The 16,111-nt window shown below is 44.4% G+C and overlaps 2 protein-coding genes across 2 annotated transcripts in view; one reads left to right on the forward strand and one right to left on the reverse strand.

The window, feature by feature from the left end:
* LOC127487906 (endogenous retrovirus group K member 25 Env polyprotein-like) overlaps positions 1–16,111 on the forward strand; it is a 106,064-nt gene that overhangs the window by 10,275 nt on the left and 79,678 nt on the right. The gene's annotated exons all lie outside the window — the stretch shown is intronic.
* On the reverse strand, positions 869–11,068 carry LOC127485221 (olfactory receptor 7C1-like). Its single transcript, XM_051828009.2, has 2 exons — positions 10,868–11,068; positions 869–3,131 (listed from the first exon to the last, which is right to left on the reverse strand). The coding sequence occupies exon 2, from the start codon at positions 3,113–3,115 to the stop codon at positions 2,177–2,179; it is 939 nt and encodes a 312-aa protein (XP_051683969.2). The 5' UTR covers positions 3,116–3,131; positions 10,868–11,068; the 3' UTR covers positions 869–2,176.

A 16,111-nucleotide genomic window follows, 5' to 3' on the forward strand; every position in this document is an offset into this window, starting at 1 on the left:
CTCCCCAAAAGGCCACAACTGCTAGAGCTGGGCCAGGCCAAAGCCAGGAGCCTGGAATTCCATCCAGGTCTCCACACCGATGGCAGGAGTCCAGGCACTTGGGTCATCACCCACTGCCTTCTCAGGTACAGTTGCACAGAGCTGGACCAGAAGTGGGCAGCAAGGACAGGAACCTGCAGTCACATGAGATGCTAGCATTGGGGTTGGTGATTTAACCTGCTGTGCTACAATACTGGCCCCGGCATCACTGTGTTGAATGATGTTTGTGGATGATAGAAAGCTTGGGAACTGAATCTGGGTCCAGATGAGGACTCTGAAGTGACTGGGAGGCCCTCAGAGACATCACTGGCTTGGCCAAGGCTAAGAGCTCCAAGCTTCTAACCTGGTGACCTTGCAGAGAGGCCTAATCAAGAAGAGAGAAATCTCTGGCTGTAGCCAGAGTTCTCCATTGCTGCCTGGAGGCACTGTGGAAATTTCCCTTCATTGAGGCCAGAATCTGTAACCCTGAAGTTTCCTAATTCTCGGGAAGGTCCTTCAGAAACTTAAGCATTTTCTCCTTAGCCTAAAGCTCTCCTGTGGTCAGATCTCCCAAGGGTCTCTATCCTAAAGCAGATGAGAATTTCTTGTTGAATAAACAGAACCATGAGGTGTCATCTAAATGGAAAATGTCATCTTATGAGCCTATGCTCATGGGTATATTGGAAGGTGAGAAAGTGGAGGGAGGTAAAGTGAGTCATGGTAAGACTTCAAAGGTCTTTTATTATGTTCATTTTAATTTTAATTAATTTTAACAGACTCAATATGATTTGTGGATGTAAGTCTAAGAATATAATGAAATTCCCCTCCCTCCCTCCCTCCCTCCCTCCCTCCATTTCTCGCTCCTTCCTACCGTCCTTCCTTTTACCTTTCTTCTTTTTAGTTTTTGAGATGACATATTTTAAATTTACATTACAGTACACTGGCTTACTACTTCACTGAATATGAACCTTAAGTAAAAAGCAAAAAAATCTGGCTTAGTAGGAATGTAGATAATAGCTTTAAACAACAATTGAATGGAAACATGACCATTTCACCCATATTTGCGGTTTTTTGTCATTTAATCATTCATAATTTTTTCAGTAAAATAGAACCAATGACAAAGTAACACCTAAATATTTCCTGTGTGGTTATAAGATAATTAAGTTCATTTAGACTTTAAGCCATTTCCTCCAAACAGTTTATGTACATGAATAATTTTATGCATATTGCAATGCAAATAATCATACATACATTTTGTGTACTATAATAGTTATCACAGATCATGAAACACATATGTATTGGTCTTGTGGGGACAGGCTTATTTCACTAAGTATGATGATTTCCAGTTGCATCCATTTTTTGTGAAAGACAGAATTTCATTCTTTTTTACAGCTGAGTGATATCTGGCAGTGTATACAACATCCACATTAGCAGGGAGCTGGATCAGAGTCAGGATTCAAACCTGCACCCACATGGGACACCAGCACCACAGGCCACAGCTTTACCCACTACACCACTGCACCAGCCCCAAGTATAATGTTTAATTCATATAGACAACATGCTCACATAAGGTAGTTAGGTTTCCATTGCCTTATGCTTTCTTTGTATTTGGAACCTATAAGCTCCTGTGTTCTACTCCTTCATAAAATACTGTTGTGAATGATAGTCACCCCACTGTAATGTAGAGCACTAGAATTTCTTACTTCTCTCTCACTATATTTTGGTACCCAGTATCCAATCGCCCAAATTTTCTCACAGCTGTATCCCAGGTACCTAGAAGATCTGGTACAATATAGATTCTAGTAAATATTGTCGAGTGAATGAATTTGGTAAGAAACAGCTCTGGTTAATGGTAAAGTGAATTCACTTAAAAGCAGTAGTTTCTGAATCTCACTTGAGTGATTGTATTAATATGTAGGAGTGCAAACTCCAACCAAGGTGTAGTAATGTAAAAATGTAAAGGGAAGGGAAGAAGTGAGTAGAATAAGGGTAACAGGAATCATCATACGCTTCACACCAAGTACTCACAGGGTAGTTTTGACCAAAGATGGAGAACAGAGTGGGTAAGCATCAAAACTCTGTACAGTTCAGAGGCGGCATATATTTGTCCCACTGCTGTGACTTCCGGCAGCTCCCAAATCCAGGAACGATGTTCCCATCACTGAACATGGAGTGTGAACCCGAGAAGACTTTGTAAAGCTCTCTTAATGTCCGTGTTCCTCAGGCTGTAGATGAAGGGGTTCAACATGGGAGTGACCACAGTGTACATCACCGAGGCCACCATGCCCTTCCAGGAAGAGGACGAGGCATCAGAACTGAGATACACCCCAAGGCCTGTCCCATAGAACAGAGAAACCACAGTTAGATGAGACCCACACGTGGAGAATGCCTTGTATCTTCCACCAGTCGACGGAATTTTCAGAATGGAGGAGACAATTTGCATATAGGAGAAAAGGATCCCTGAGAGGGGAACAAAGCCAAGAAGAGCAGTCACCACGTAGAGCAGGGTGTAATTGATGAACTTGTCAGAGCAGGCAAGTACCAGGACCTGAGCAAGTTCACAATAAAAGTGTGCAACTACCCTTCTGGTGCAGAAGGACAGCCTCAGCATCAACAGGGTCTGGATCAGGGCACACGACAGACTGATGCACCAGGACACAAGAACCAGCAGGCTACAGAGACGGGGATTCATGATGACTGGGTAGTGCAAGGGGTGGCAGATGGCCACAAAGCGATCGTAGGCCATCCAGGTGAGGAGAAGTGTGTCCATGCCCCCAAAAACCATGAAGAAGTACATTTGAGTGATGCAGCCTGCAAAGGTGATGGAATAGTTCTGAGTCTTGATGTCCTGCAGCATCTTTGGGATGGTTGTAGAGATGAAACAGATGTCAGCCAAGGACAGGTTGGAGAGGAAGAAGTACATGGGCGTGTGGAGGTGGGCATGGGAGCTGATGGCCAGGATGATGAGCAGGTTTCCAAGCACTGTGACCACAAGCATGAGCAGGAACAAACCAAATAGCAGAGGTTGGTGCTTTGAGTCTTGAGAAAAGCCCAGGAGTAAAAATCCTAAAATACTTGTTCGATTTCCTGGTTCCATGTTGTTGACACATCAGCTAAGCAATTCAGGAAAAGAAGGCATGTGAAATAGACAATGAGCAGCCTTTCAATTCTCTCTGAATTTTCAATTCTTGAGGTGAAGAATTGAGGAAAACAATCTTACTGTTAAAAAACTTAGGAATTCTAGTCTGTCTCTTGTTATAGGCAACATTTTGTAATGCTGACCAATCTCTGTCCATTAGCCTCTGGGACACTCATCTATTCCCTTTGGTTTTGTGTGTGTGTTGTTTTATTTGAAAGGCAGAGTTACAAAAGGCAGAGGCAAGAGAGAGGTCTTCCATCCACTGGTCCACTCCCTAGATGGCCACAGCTGCTGGAGCTGTGCGGATCCGAAGCGAGGAAACAGGAGCTTCTTCCAGGTCTCCCACATGTGTGCAGGGGCTCAAGCACTTGGGCTACCCCCCACTGCTTTCCCGGGCCATATCAGAGAGCTAGATGGGAAGTGGAGCAGTCGGGACTTGAACCAGTGCCCATATGCAATCTGGCACTGCAGGTGGTGGCTTTAGTCACTATGCAACAGCACTGGACCCTCATCTATTCCCTTTATCTCTGACTTAGAGTCAAGGACAACAAAAAGCAATTTTAGATCTTAGGGATAAAATAGCCCACATCTTCACTAACACATAAGAAGCCCAGTGATCTAAAGGAAAGGTATAGGCCATCTTGCTTGTTGGAGCACATCTGAAACCAGAAAACCACATCTGGGTAGTAAGAAAATGTGAGAGCAGGGACAATATCTAGATAAAATATTGCAGGATAAGTAGGATGATGACTTACTTTCCAAGGTAAAGGAAGGAAGAAAGGGGAGGAGGGAGGAGAGAGGTGTGCATATTAGCAGGAAGCTAGCATTAGGAGCAGAGCCAGAACTCAGCCCAGGCTCTGTGATATAGGATGTAGGCATCCCCGCAAAAAAAACATCTTAACTAACCACTGCATCAAATGCCCACCTGCCTTACTTATTTTAGTGAGCAGGTGGGCCATGGCCAGGATTCTGGTGTTCCCTGGAATGTACTCTGCATGTTCATATCATCAACAGCATTGCAAAATAAAACAATTCCATCCCCTGCTAGGTCTATTGCAGGGACTTCCTTCCAAGTGTCCAGCCTGATAACACATCTTTCTAACGTGAACATCCAGTTGTATTACTCTCTCCTAAAATCTTGAGATGTCTTTCTGGCACTGTCTTTCTGATTCTGTTCAGGATGCTGTTGGGAAAAATTACTAACAAGGTGGCTGGCTTACAGATGACAGAAATTGCATGTGAGATTTCTAAGAGTCAGGGAGCCCTCTCATTTATTCTATTTCCTTAAGCACTTGTAGATCCACACAAAAATAAATTTGTCCTTTATTTCCATTTTCCATGAAGTTATGAAGTTTTATCATATGGTCCATGTGAACATTCAGGTTTTAGAACTATTTTCATGAAAGTAATTATTTGGCCAGAGAAAGGTTCTATTTCTGGGATAATCAAATCTTATTCTTTTAGTCTACATTAAAAAGTTGAGACAATGAAAAATGTACAGTGGAAAACATAATTGTGGAGTGCAGCATTGTAGCACAACACTTGCATTGCCATCATCCATTCTGGCTGCCCTGCTTCCAATTCAGCTCCCAGCTAATACACCTGGGAAAGCTCTGCCACCCACATGGAAGACCCCTATGGAATTCCTGGCTACCAGCTTTGGTGTGGCCCAGCCTTGACTATTGCAGCCATTTGGGAAGTGAACTAATGGATGGTCTCTCTCTTTCTCTCTCTTTCTCTCTCTCTCTCTCTCTCTCTCTCTCGTGTGTTTGTGTGTGTGTGTGTGTGCACGTGCACGTGCCCCTCTCCCTCTGACACTCTGCCTTTCAAATCAATGAATCTTGGAAAATGGGAGGGTAGTGGGTGGGAGGGACGGTATGTGGGGAAAGCCATTGTAATCCATAAATCGTACTTTGGAAATTTATATTCATTAAATAAAAGTTAAAAAAAAACAAAAACAAAAAAAACAAAAACAAATAAAAATAGCACCAGCCAAATGATGATTCAAATGAGTCATGACATGATGGTTAGGAATATCTTAAACTGCCCATGTATTAGAAACTTTCTGCCTACCTTTGGACCAAGGGTTAGACATCAGAAGCTGGGAGGATAGTCACATTCATCCTAGTCCCTTTGTCCATGCATCAAATGAGTATGCCCTATTCTACTTTTACTGCCTAGAGTCAGAGGGCAGTTGTGCTAAACTATGTTAGGAATAACCAAAGAATAAATGAGGGCTAGCGCTGTGGAGCAGTGTGTTAATACCCTGGCCTGAAGCGCCAGCATCCCATATGGGTACCGGTTTGAATACCAGCTGCTCCGCTTCCCATCCAGCTCTCTGCTTTGGCCTGTGATAGTAGAAGATGACCCAAGTCCTTGGACCCTTGCATTCACATGGGAGACCTGAGGAAGCTCCTGGCTCCTGGAGCTCGCTCGCTCGCTCTCTCTCTGCCTCTCCTTTCTCTGTGTAACTCTCATGTTCAAATAAATAAATAAATCTTTAAGAAAAAGAATGAATGAGGCAGCTTGTCAGTCACTGAACAAGTCCTGGAAACCATTCTGCAAGAAAGGAGTCTGGGCCAGGCTATGTGTTAGCTGTTGTTATATGAAGATTAAGAGTGTGGCCTTTGTATTCATGGTCCAGCCTCCAAGGTGCAGAGATAGTTGCAGAAAACAGTAATTGTAACACAGAGAATTAAGTGCTAAGGTGGATTACTGTGTGGAATACAGAGAGGAGCTCTAAATTGAGAAGAGGGATGAGAGATGTCTGAATGCAAGAAGCAAGAAGCAAAGTGTTCAGGCACTTTGCTCTTTTTTTTTTTTTTTGACAGGCAGAGTGGACAGTGAGAGAGAGAGACAGAGAGAAAAGTCTTCCTTTGCCATTGGTTCACCCTCCAATGGCCGCTGCGGGCAGCATGCTGCAGCCGGCGCACCGCGCTGATCCGATGACAGGAGCCAGGTACTTATCCTGGTCTCCCATGGGGTGCAGGGCCCAAAGACTTGGGCCATCCTCCACTGCACTCCCTGGCCACAGCAGAGAGCTGGCCTGGAAGAAGGGCAACCGGGACAGAATCTGGCGCCCCGACCGGGACTAGAACCCGGTGTGCCGGCGCTGCAAGGCGGAGCATTAGCCTAGTGAGCTGCGGTGCTGGCGCACTTTGCTCTTAAGTAGATAGTGGTAGATGAGAACGATCAAGAATGATGTTGGAGAGATGGGCACAGATGACATCTCAGAACCTGGAAAGGGAAATTGCACAGAGAATGGGGCTGTGAAGGGAATACAATACAGGGAGGGCTGGAGAGAGAATGAATGAATGAATACAATCAAGGGACTAATGTGATATGAATTACAATTATTGCTGGTACCTGGAGGGAAAGATGAGTTTGGGGCAGACAAAACATATGGGGAGTCTTCACATCATTTGAATTGAAGGGACCCACTGAAGAATTATGTTGCCTAAGAAAGACAAGCATCAAGAGAGGTGCACAAGGAAATCAAGGGAAATCACGGGAAAGGGATATGGTGGGTTCCAGTGCACCCCTGCCATCCCCAAGAATTAAAGCAGGGGATGTCAAGAGGGAACATGGTGTTGGGCTTACCTGTGTCCTTCCCTTTTCCTCTCACAGCCCAACCAAGGATTTCTGTACCACAGTCCAAGGTGCTGGGGAATCCAGCCTCTGCTTTCTTGAAGGAATCTAATAAGAGCCCTGGATAAGGGTTAAGAGAGAAGGACAAGGACAGGTCTTTCTGGAAAGCAGGAAATGTTCTTAAGCAAGTGTGGGTCACAGAATTCAGAAGGCTTGGTCTGGGGGTGGTGGAGAATGGAGGATTTGGAGTTCTCGGGTCAGGTAACAAGAGAATAGATCTAGAAGGGTCCAGGACTTTGCTGTTAAAAATCTACAGTTCTATCAGGACCTTGGGGCATCCACCTGTGCAACTTGGACTGGAAATCACAACAGTAGACCATGTGGTCCAGGGCAGTGAAATGGCCAACAAAGACTAGCACCTCTCATCATCTTCTCAACCATGCCCACAAACAAAACACAACCAAAGTGAAAACTCACTACGCAGTGGCCGCTATCACCAAGCAGTCTAATCATTCTTCCTTCCCAGAAATTACGTTCAGCAAGTCTTGCTCCATGAACATTACAGAGTTTACCCTACCTTATACTTAACAATAAGCAATGCCCTTTCCCCTCCCCTAGTTTCCTCAACACTTACCAGGCTATGCAGGCTCAGCAGCGTGAACCCACCGAATCAAATGTCTAGAATCTTTCTCTTGTAGAGGGTGGACGATAAAAACAGAAGGTCTGGCCCCCAGCAGAGTGTGAGATAGAACCAGGCATGTGGTACAGGGCCTGGATCACTTCTTCTGGAGATGATGTGAGTGTCTCGAGTGTGGGACCTTGATGACTATAAATTAGTGAGTTCCAAGTTGTGTCCTGGAGGCTGTATCCCCTCTGAAGCTGATTAGAATAATTGATCAGTGATGTGTTCATTCTTTGATCATTTTGGCTCCTCAAGGACAGGGACAACACAAACAGGAGTCTCTACCCTGCCAATTCATTATCCCTGGGAGACTAACACTGAAGACATCTGTAATTGCTCTCTCCCACATTCTTCACCTCTGGGAAAAATTAATCTTCCTCAGATCATTTCTTGGTGACAAATATGGCAGCGTTTTTGACTTCTAGATTCCTAATAAGATGACAGTTGAGTAGAAAGAGTCCCAGGATTCACTGGAGCAGTGATGTCAAAATCTAGCCTAAACCAGGACTGCCTCAATATTTGTATTTTTTAAAGATTTATTTATTAAGTTGAAAGAGTTAATATATATCATATTATAATATATTACTATATAATATATATTATATATAATATATTCTTATATATTATATATTATATAATATAAATTATATATAATTATATATTATATAATTTTTATAATTTGAGACAGCATCTTTTAAATTTACATTACAGTAAAAAGGCTTAATACTTCATCAAATAAGTTTAACAAGTAAAAAGCAAAAAGACCCTAGTTTAGTGGGAATATAGACAATGATTATAAATAATTAAATGGAAAAGTGACCATTTCACACATATACACCAAATGTTAATCACAAATAAAAAATAACACATTTTATTTCTTGAACTATTTGTTAACACTTTATAATGGTTTTATATTTGTGTGTGTGTGTGTGTACATACAGATACATAACAAAATACAGCATTTAACCATTTTCAAAAATGTTCCTTGGGAGCTGGCACTGTGGTACAGTGGGTTAAAGCCCTGGTCTGAAGCTTCGGCATCCCATATGGGCACCAGTTCTAGTCCTGGCTGCTCCTCTTCAAATCCGTCTCTCTGCTATGGCCTGGGAAAGCAGTGGGGGGTGTCCCAGGTCCTTGGGCACCTGCACCCATGTGGGAGACCTGGAGGAAGCTCTTGGCTCTTGACTTCGAATCAGCTCAGCTCTGGCTGCTGCAGCCATCTTGGGAGTGAACCAGCAGATAGCGGACCTCTCTCTCTGTCACTTCCTCACTCTAACTCTGACTTTCATATAAAAAAATGAATTTTTTTTAAAAAAAGTTCTTTGAGTTATTTTGATCTACTTTAATGGCAGTATGATAGAAAGAGAGAAAGCTTCCATCCACTAATTGACTCCCCAAAATGCCTGCAACAGCCAGAGCTGGTCCATGCTGAACCCAGGAGCCCAAAGTTCCATCCTGGTTTCCTGTGTGTATGGCAAGGGCCCAAGCAATTGGACTATCATCCGCTGCCTCCCAGGTTGCAATAGCAGGGAGCTGGATGAGAAATGGAATAGCTGGGGCTTGAATAGGCACTCCACGATGCAGGTACCCAAGAAACTGTTGAACAGCTTTGCCACAATGCCAGCCCCTATTGTAACCATTTCTCAGTGTATAGTTCGGTGGCACAAGATACACTCCAATGTTGTATACTGTTGCTGTGGATTCGTTCTGAGAGGAGAAGCATGGTGGGGACAAGAGGTGTGGAGTCACGACACAGACACCGGGAGTTGGGTGAAAGTGGGAAAGAGGTGAGCAGATTGCAGATTCACTGGTTTCAGTTGGTGCAGCAGCTTATAGAGCCAAGGCAGCCAATCCACTCAAGGGACAGTTAATGCCCTAGCCAATCACAGCCTGTTGCCAGGCAAACTCCTTTGCTAGTTGGGTTCCAAAGCCATCTAATCACAGTCTGTTGCCAGGCAGGCTCCATTGCCATGTGGTTTCCAAAGCCATTCCCGAGTAACTGACACTCACTTGCCAGTGGCCACCTTGGCACGACCTTCTCATTCCACTACATTTCCCCCTTTTCATTTAATTTTGAGCACTGGGAGGCATGATCCTTGGCCATTACATTGCTGACCCCGTTTCTATGTGGTCTTCGTATGCAGCTGTGCCTGTCTTAGGTTCTCCTCTGGGAATCTTACCCATCATTGACTAACCAGCCCTCGAAATGGGAGACCACAGGAGTGCTTGCTCAGATGAGGGTAGGAATGAGGGACAATGGTAATCAGGAATGGCATGACTACACGCAGGCTCTTGGCTGTTCAAATGGCTGACCAGAGCTAGTGGGGTAAAAGATAGTAGCAGATGTGACTGTGGGCAGTTCCTCAGGGCAGATTGCTAGGGCAGCAGCTTGACAATTGGGAGCAGGTGCATCTGCTAACAAGGCGGACTCTCAGTCTTGACCAGCTGATTCTGGTTGACTGTCAGTTGCAGGCTTGATGTTTCTGGCTAGTACCCAAATGGGCTGTCCCACATTCTCTGGAAAGACACAAGCATATCCTTGGCCCTTGGTTAGCAGAAGCCTTTTTATGGGTGTTGGAATCCAGGGCCTGAATTGTGAATCCACTTCAAGATTAATGGCAAACATGTGGGTGGGATGGGGTCTAGTGGCTGCCCTGAGAGCCTGGGGTGCCTGGGGACTGCCAAAAAGAGGGGATCCTCACTGTGTGCAGATGGGATGACCTCACATGGGTTATCGCCTCAAGGTTATCTAAGTTCATCTCACGGATATTTGGGGGGTGGCTGACTAGGCATTGCTGTGTTGTCTGCTGTCATTTTCACTGTCAGAGCTCTCTCTCCCTAAGTCATCAACTGTTGCTTGTGAGGCAACAGCCTGGAGTGGCAGGCTCTGATCACTCACACATTCATTATATTTGGTAATCTGTGTGGGTTTCTGAGAGGGGGGTAACTTTCCCACGTTTGAGGGCTCAAGAGCAGCGCACCACGTCAATTCTAGCCAAAGGAAAGACACCCACAGCACTGCTACCATAACAAAACAAATTCCTAGCACCTCAGTGGCTGATGGCATTATGCAGGGGGTTCCCTACGTTAGACGAACAGACAGTAGTGTATAAGATCGTAAGTATGGCCTGTGCTTAGCGGGGACTTCCTTGATTTGATAGGTCAAGGACATATGCCCACATGGTGTCACCAGGGTGTCACCTCTCTCCAGTGAGGGAAGATCACTAAGTTCCAAATTCTGGGATGATCAGTCCCTTATGTGAATTCACCAGGTGAACTGAAAGTAAAAGGAGCCAAAAAGCAGTGTTACACTTCTGGGCAGTGTGTGCCTAACCTGGGGTCTCTTCGAACAAGGACAAGGACAAGGAAAGGGGCATACGAGGGGGTTCTGTGCTCACCCTCACAGAACCAGACAGCACACAAAACACTGAGGGGCCTACCTGCTGAAATCAAGGGGGGACCTCGCCAAGTCTGACACACTGTCTCTCAGTCACGTTGGGCGCCAGAAGTTGTGGATTCATTCTGAGAGGAGGAGCGTGGTGGGAGCAAGACGCATGGAGTCACCACATAGTCCCTGGGAGTCGGGTGAAAGCAGGCCAGAGGTGAGCAGCCCGCAGACTCATTTATTTCAGTTGGCACAACAGCTTAAATAGCAGAGGCAGCCAGTCCGATCAAGGAGTGGTTTATGCCCTAACAATTCACAGCCCATTGCCAGGCAACCTCCATTGCCAGGTGCTGTCTGAAGCCATTCCTGTGTAACTGACACTCACTTGCCAGTGGCCATCTTGGCATGGCCTTCTCATTCCACCACAGTACACTGTCCTCTATCCAGTTCTTTTAGCTTTTCATCATCCCAAGCAGAAATCTGTATGCCTTACAAAAAACAACTGCCCATTTTCTAACTCCAGCCCCAGGGCAGATGTTGTGTCCAGATAAGTAGATCCCCAAGAAGCTATCAGCAACCCAATCACACCGAACTGCAAAAGCAGGGTTTATTCAGGAGTATAAGCCACAACAGGGACCCCATCCAACCAACTGGCACAGCGGAGGAAGGAGTGAGGCCTCGGTCTTGTTAGGGAGAGTTTTTAAAGAAAAAAAGGGCTACATCAGCAGGAAAAAAAGAGTTGCATCAGCGGGGGCTTACAGCATGGGAGCTTTGGGTGCAGGCAGTTACTTTGGCCTTGGTCTACTGAGCTAGCTGTCCCTGGTAAGCTTTGATATCTCCGGAATGCCTGAATGCCTGCTTCTACAAGGACTTGGGTCTGCTATGGGAAACGGAGGCTGCTTTTTTATTGTTTTAAAATGGAGTCACTTTGGCTCTTCACAGCCTCTATTCTTCAGTAGTGTCTATGAATTCTCTATCTGGGTTCCTCACTGAAGTGGAATCAGACAATGTCTGACATTTTGTGTCTGCTTTATTTTAGTTCCATAATGTTTTCAAGGTTCAACTATGGTATGTTTCTAAATTTCTTGTTTCATGGTGATAAAATTCACATCAAATCTATCAAGTTAGTAATTTTTCAAGCTTTACTGAGATATAATTAACAAATAAAAATCATAGATTTTGATGTTGTAATATACCTATAAGTTGTGAAATTATTATCACAATCAAGTGGACACTTCCATCACCTCACATGATTACCATTTGTGTGTGTGTGTGTGTGTGTGTGTGTGTGTGGTGAGAACACGGAAGATCTACTCACCGGGGCAAACATTTGGCACAGAGGTTAACACACCAGTTGGGACATCTGCAACCCATATCAGAGTAACTGGGTTTGAGTCCCAACCCTGCTTCTAATTCCAGATTCTTGATAATGTGTACCCTGAGAGGCAGCCAGCAATGGCTCAATTACTTGGGTCCCTGCTAGATTAAATTCCTGGTTCATGGCTTCAGCCTGGCTCAGCCTTGGCTGTTGTAGATATCTGGAGTGTGAATCAATGAATGGATGACCTCTGTCAGTCTTTCTCTGTTTGTCTCCCTGCCTTTCAGAATAAATAAATACTTTTTAAATATACTCAGCAATTTATAAGTATACAATAGTTATAAGTTTAGTATTGAGTCTATTTACATTATTGCATAACCACCACCAATGTCTATCTCCAAAACGTCTTTCATCTTCCCAAACTGAAGCTCTGTACCCACCAAACACTAACTCCCAGTTCTTCCACCTCCCCTGCCAACCTCTGGCACCCACCATTCTACTTTCTCTATGAATTTGACTACTGTAAGTTCCAGATACAAATGCAATCATACAATATTTGTTCTTTGGGGACTGACTTCTTTCATTTAGTATAATGTATATTCATGGTTCACTCACACTGTAGCATGTGTGTGAAATTCCATCCTTTTCCAGGGTGAATAATATTCCATTGTAGCTATAGGCTGTATTATTTCATATGCCCAAGGATGCCATATTGCTCCACTTTTGGTCATTGTGGATAATGCTCCTATGAACATGAGTGCACAACTGTTTCTTCCAGTCCCCACTTTATACTACTCCAATTTTTTTGCCTTAGCACTTTCTACACTTGAAATGTTACTGGGTCACCTTTTTGTGAGAAACCATGGCTCCCAGAACTGGAACCATTGTAGTTTCTCAATAGATATTTACTGTGAATACCTAAGATTTAAGGAAGAAGAAGAGACTGAAAATGAAATAAACAGGACCGGGGTGGGAATTTAGCCTAGTCTGAGACGCAAGCTCAGAAGCCAGCTTCCCACAGCAGAGTACCTGCGTCAAGCACTTGACTCTGGCTCCTGACTCTAGTGTCCTGCAAATGCAGACCCTGGGAGGTGGCAGTGATGGCTCAATTGATCAGGTTTCTGCCACCTACATGGGAGACCTGGATTGAATCCTGACTGCTGGCTCCTCCTCCAGCTGGGCTGGTGCAGCCATCTGGGGAGTAAACAGAGTTGATGGCAACTTTCTCTGTCTCTCTCTCATTCCCTCCTTCTCACGTGAACAATAATCTAAATTTTAAAAATGGAAGATCTCCCTACCCCAATTAAACATTTAAAAGTACACTATTTTTTCTCCTCAAATACCACAAGGAAGCAGCTCCACTAACAAGTAAAATTTAAGCAACTAGTGCTCTCAAGGGATCTAGAACTCCTGAGGTTGTTATAGTTCATCACTGAGGAAAAGAAAAAAGATAACAAGGACAGAGAGAAAAAGGTTTTGCTCCTTATACATCTGTTTCCCACATGTCCTAGAGCTAAAAGGGGATATTAATCTAAAACTTGGCTTTATATAATCTTCATGGAACCTTTTTAAATTAATTTTATTTTAATTGACAATTATATTTATATGCTTGTGGGGAAGAGTGTAATGTTTCAATGCATATATACATGGTGGAATAATTAAATGGGGCTAATTAAAGTATCCATCATCTTATTTCTTTGTGGTGTTATAACAAGACAGAAAATCCATGGGTTATTGTCAGCTGCCTTGGCCAATCAAACTCACCTGCAATGATTTGCTCTCGGAATAGAAACGATTATATTTAAATCTGCACATTTCAGGCGTGAGGCCAGTAACTACATACTAGGCTCCCAGAGGAGCTGGAAGTTACAGGTCCTGGGGCTTACTTCTAAGGAAGTTATACATATTCATTAAGTTTAGGGAAGTTCCAGGCAGAGTTATGCATTTCAGAAAGGAGTAGGCACACATGCCTGCTAAGGTGTCATGTGTCTTGCATTATTTCATGTTCATCTGGTGTTGAAGACTTAACATAAAGAGAGGGGTTAGCTTCATATCAGGAAGGTGATGGTGAGGGGCCAAGCCCGGCTTCAGCACAGGTGCCACAAAGCAGCCACAGCTGAATCAGACTTGCATGCGACTCCTGCATGAAATGTGTTAACCACTGAGTGTGGCTGCATCCAATCAACAGCTTCCTCCTGGTCCTTCCCGCCCCTTTATTTGCAAGAACACCTGGTTATTCTCAGCATTTAGCCAATGATAGGCTACTTGTTTTTCTTCTGTGGGGGCAGAGAGGTGTGTTGAGCTCTCCTGCAGTTTATAACTTATGGAGTTAAAAGAGGGAAAGGGCATCACTGTCATCTGGATACTTCCTACTTCACTGGGGCCATGAGCCCTAAAGGGCTTCAAGCAGGATGCAAACGAATTTTAAGGACTGGGGAGCAGGATCCCATGGAGGTGAAAGGTCTTGCAGTAGGAGGTCCAGCTCGGGCTTTCTTGGCTACAAATGAAAATGGTTGGAAAATGAAGAAGATGGAGACCAAATAAGCAGAGAACAGGAAAGCAGATGGGTAAGTCAGCCAAACCCAGCAGAAGCTGGAGCACTCCGTCCACCAGTCACATGAGGTTTCAGTAGTCCTTACTCCCGCTTGTTGGCTGTCCAGTTGATCGGTCGACTTCATGGCTGGACATGTTTACCCAAACTCAGCAGGGCTGTTGGGTCACACAGACTCCCCTTGTTTCTGTCAGGAGAAAGCTCTAAGGCGATCTTAACTTGCTGGATGGCTACAGATAATGCTGGCCAGTGGTTGCCCTCAGGAAGCCAAATTTCGGGATGATGTGGTTAAGTCGTGTTTTACTGAATTCTGTAGCTTTTTTTGATTTGATTCAAGTATGCTTCCAGCTGACTGGTAAAAATATCCACATCCTTTACCAAGTACTTAAGTCCCCTGGGCTCTCAACATCACAGTCAAATCAGTTTGTTAACCCCCAGGTAGTCGCCCCTAGAATTCTGAGCCTGGGACTTGGGGCACTCTCATTATTTTGAGTTTCAGGCTTTTTTTTTTTAAATAAACATTTATTTGAAAGGCAGAGTGACAGACAGAAGGGGAGAAAGAGAGAGGTTTGCTATCCGCTGGTTCACTCCACAAGTGCCCACAACAGCTGGTGCTGGGCCAGACTAGAACTGCCTCCAGATCTCCCATGTGGGTGCAGGAAACCAAAACTTGAGTCATCGTCCACTGTTTCCCAGGTGTATTAACAGGCACCTGGATTAGAAGCAGAGCAGCCAGGATGTGAACTGGAACTCAGATACGGAATGATGTCATTGCTGGCAACAGCTTAACCCTCTGTGCAACATTGCCAGCCCCACTCTCATCTCTTTGGGGTGGTTGTGGGTGTTTGCACACAACATACACTTTTGGGTGATTCCTTGTATCCAGTCAGATTGTTTGAGAGTCATTGAAATACATCTCCATTCCATAATGAGTACGGTCACATGTAGCCTCAGCAATTTGAAAGGCACAATTGTCAGGTATAGAAAACATGTTTGTCAGGATTATAATACCAACCTTTTCTACACTGATGGAAGCCCATATGATTCTCTTCAGTGAGTGTCTGAATTAGTATCAGTAGGGGCAAGTGTTAGACAAGCTAAAAATTGGAATGAGTGTCATATACAGATAGGAGATTTATATAGGAAAACATTGGCTGCTTCATCTGCTGGCTGATTGGTGCCCCTGACAATACATAACTGCTACTTCAGTGAGCCCTTTACTATCACCAGTAACTTCAGTATTAGAGTCCCCACGTGTTGTTTCTTTATTGTCTGCCATTAGAAGTCCCACTTGCCTTCCAAATAGCTCCTTAGGCATGTGGAACCAGAAATGCACACCTGGAATTGGGCTAAATGTGTATGTTTCTCCCTGAAGGCCAGTCCAAGGGCACAATCTCTATTCATACTCTATGCCCATTCCGTAACTGGAT

The sequence above is a fragment of the Oryctolagus cuniculus genome, chromosome 16 (assembly GCF_964237555.1).
Source record: "Oryctolagus cuniculus chromosome 16, mOryCun1.1, whole genome shotgun sequence".
NCBI classification, from domain to species: Eukaryota; Metazoa; Chordata; class Mammalia; order Lagomorpha; family Leporidae; genus Oryctolagus; species Oryctolagus cuniculus.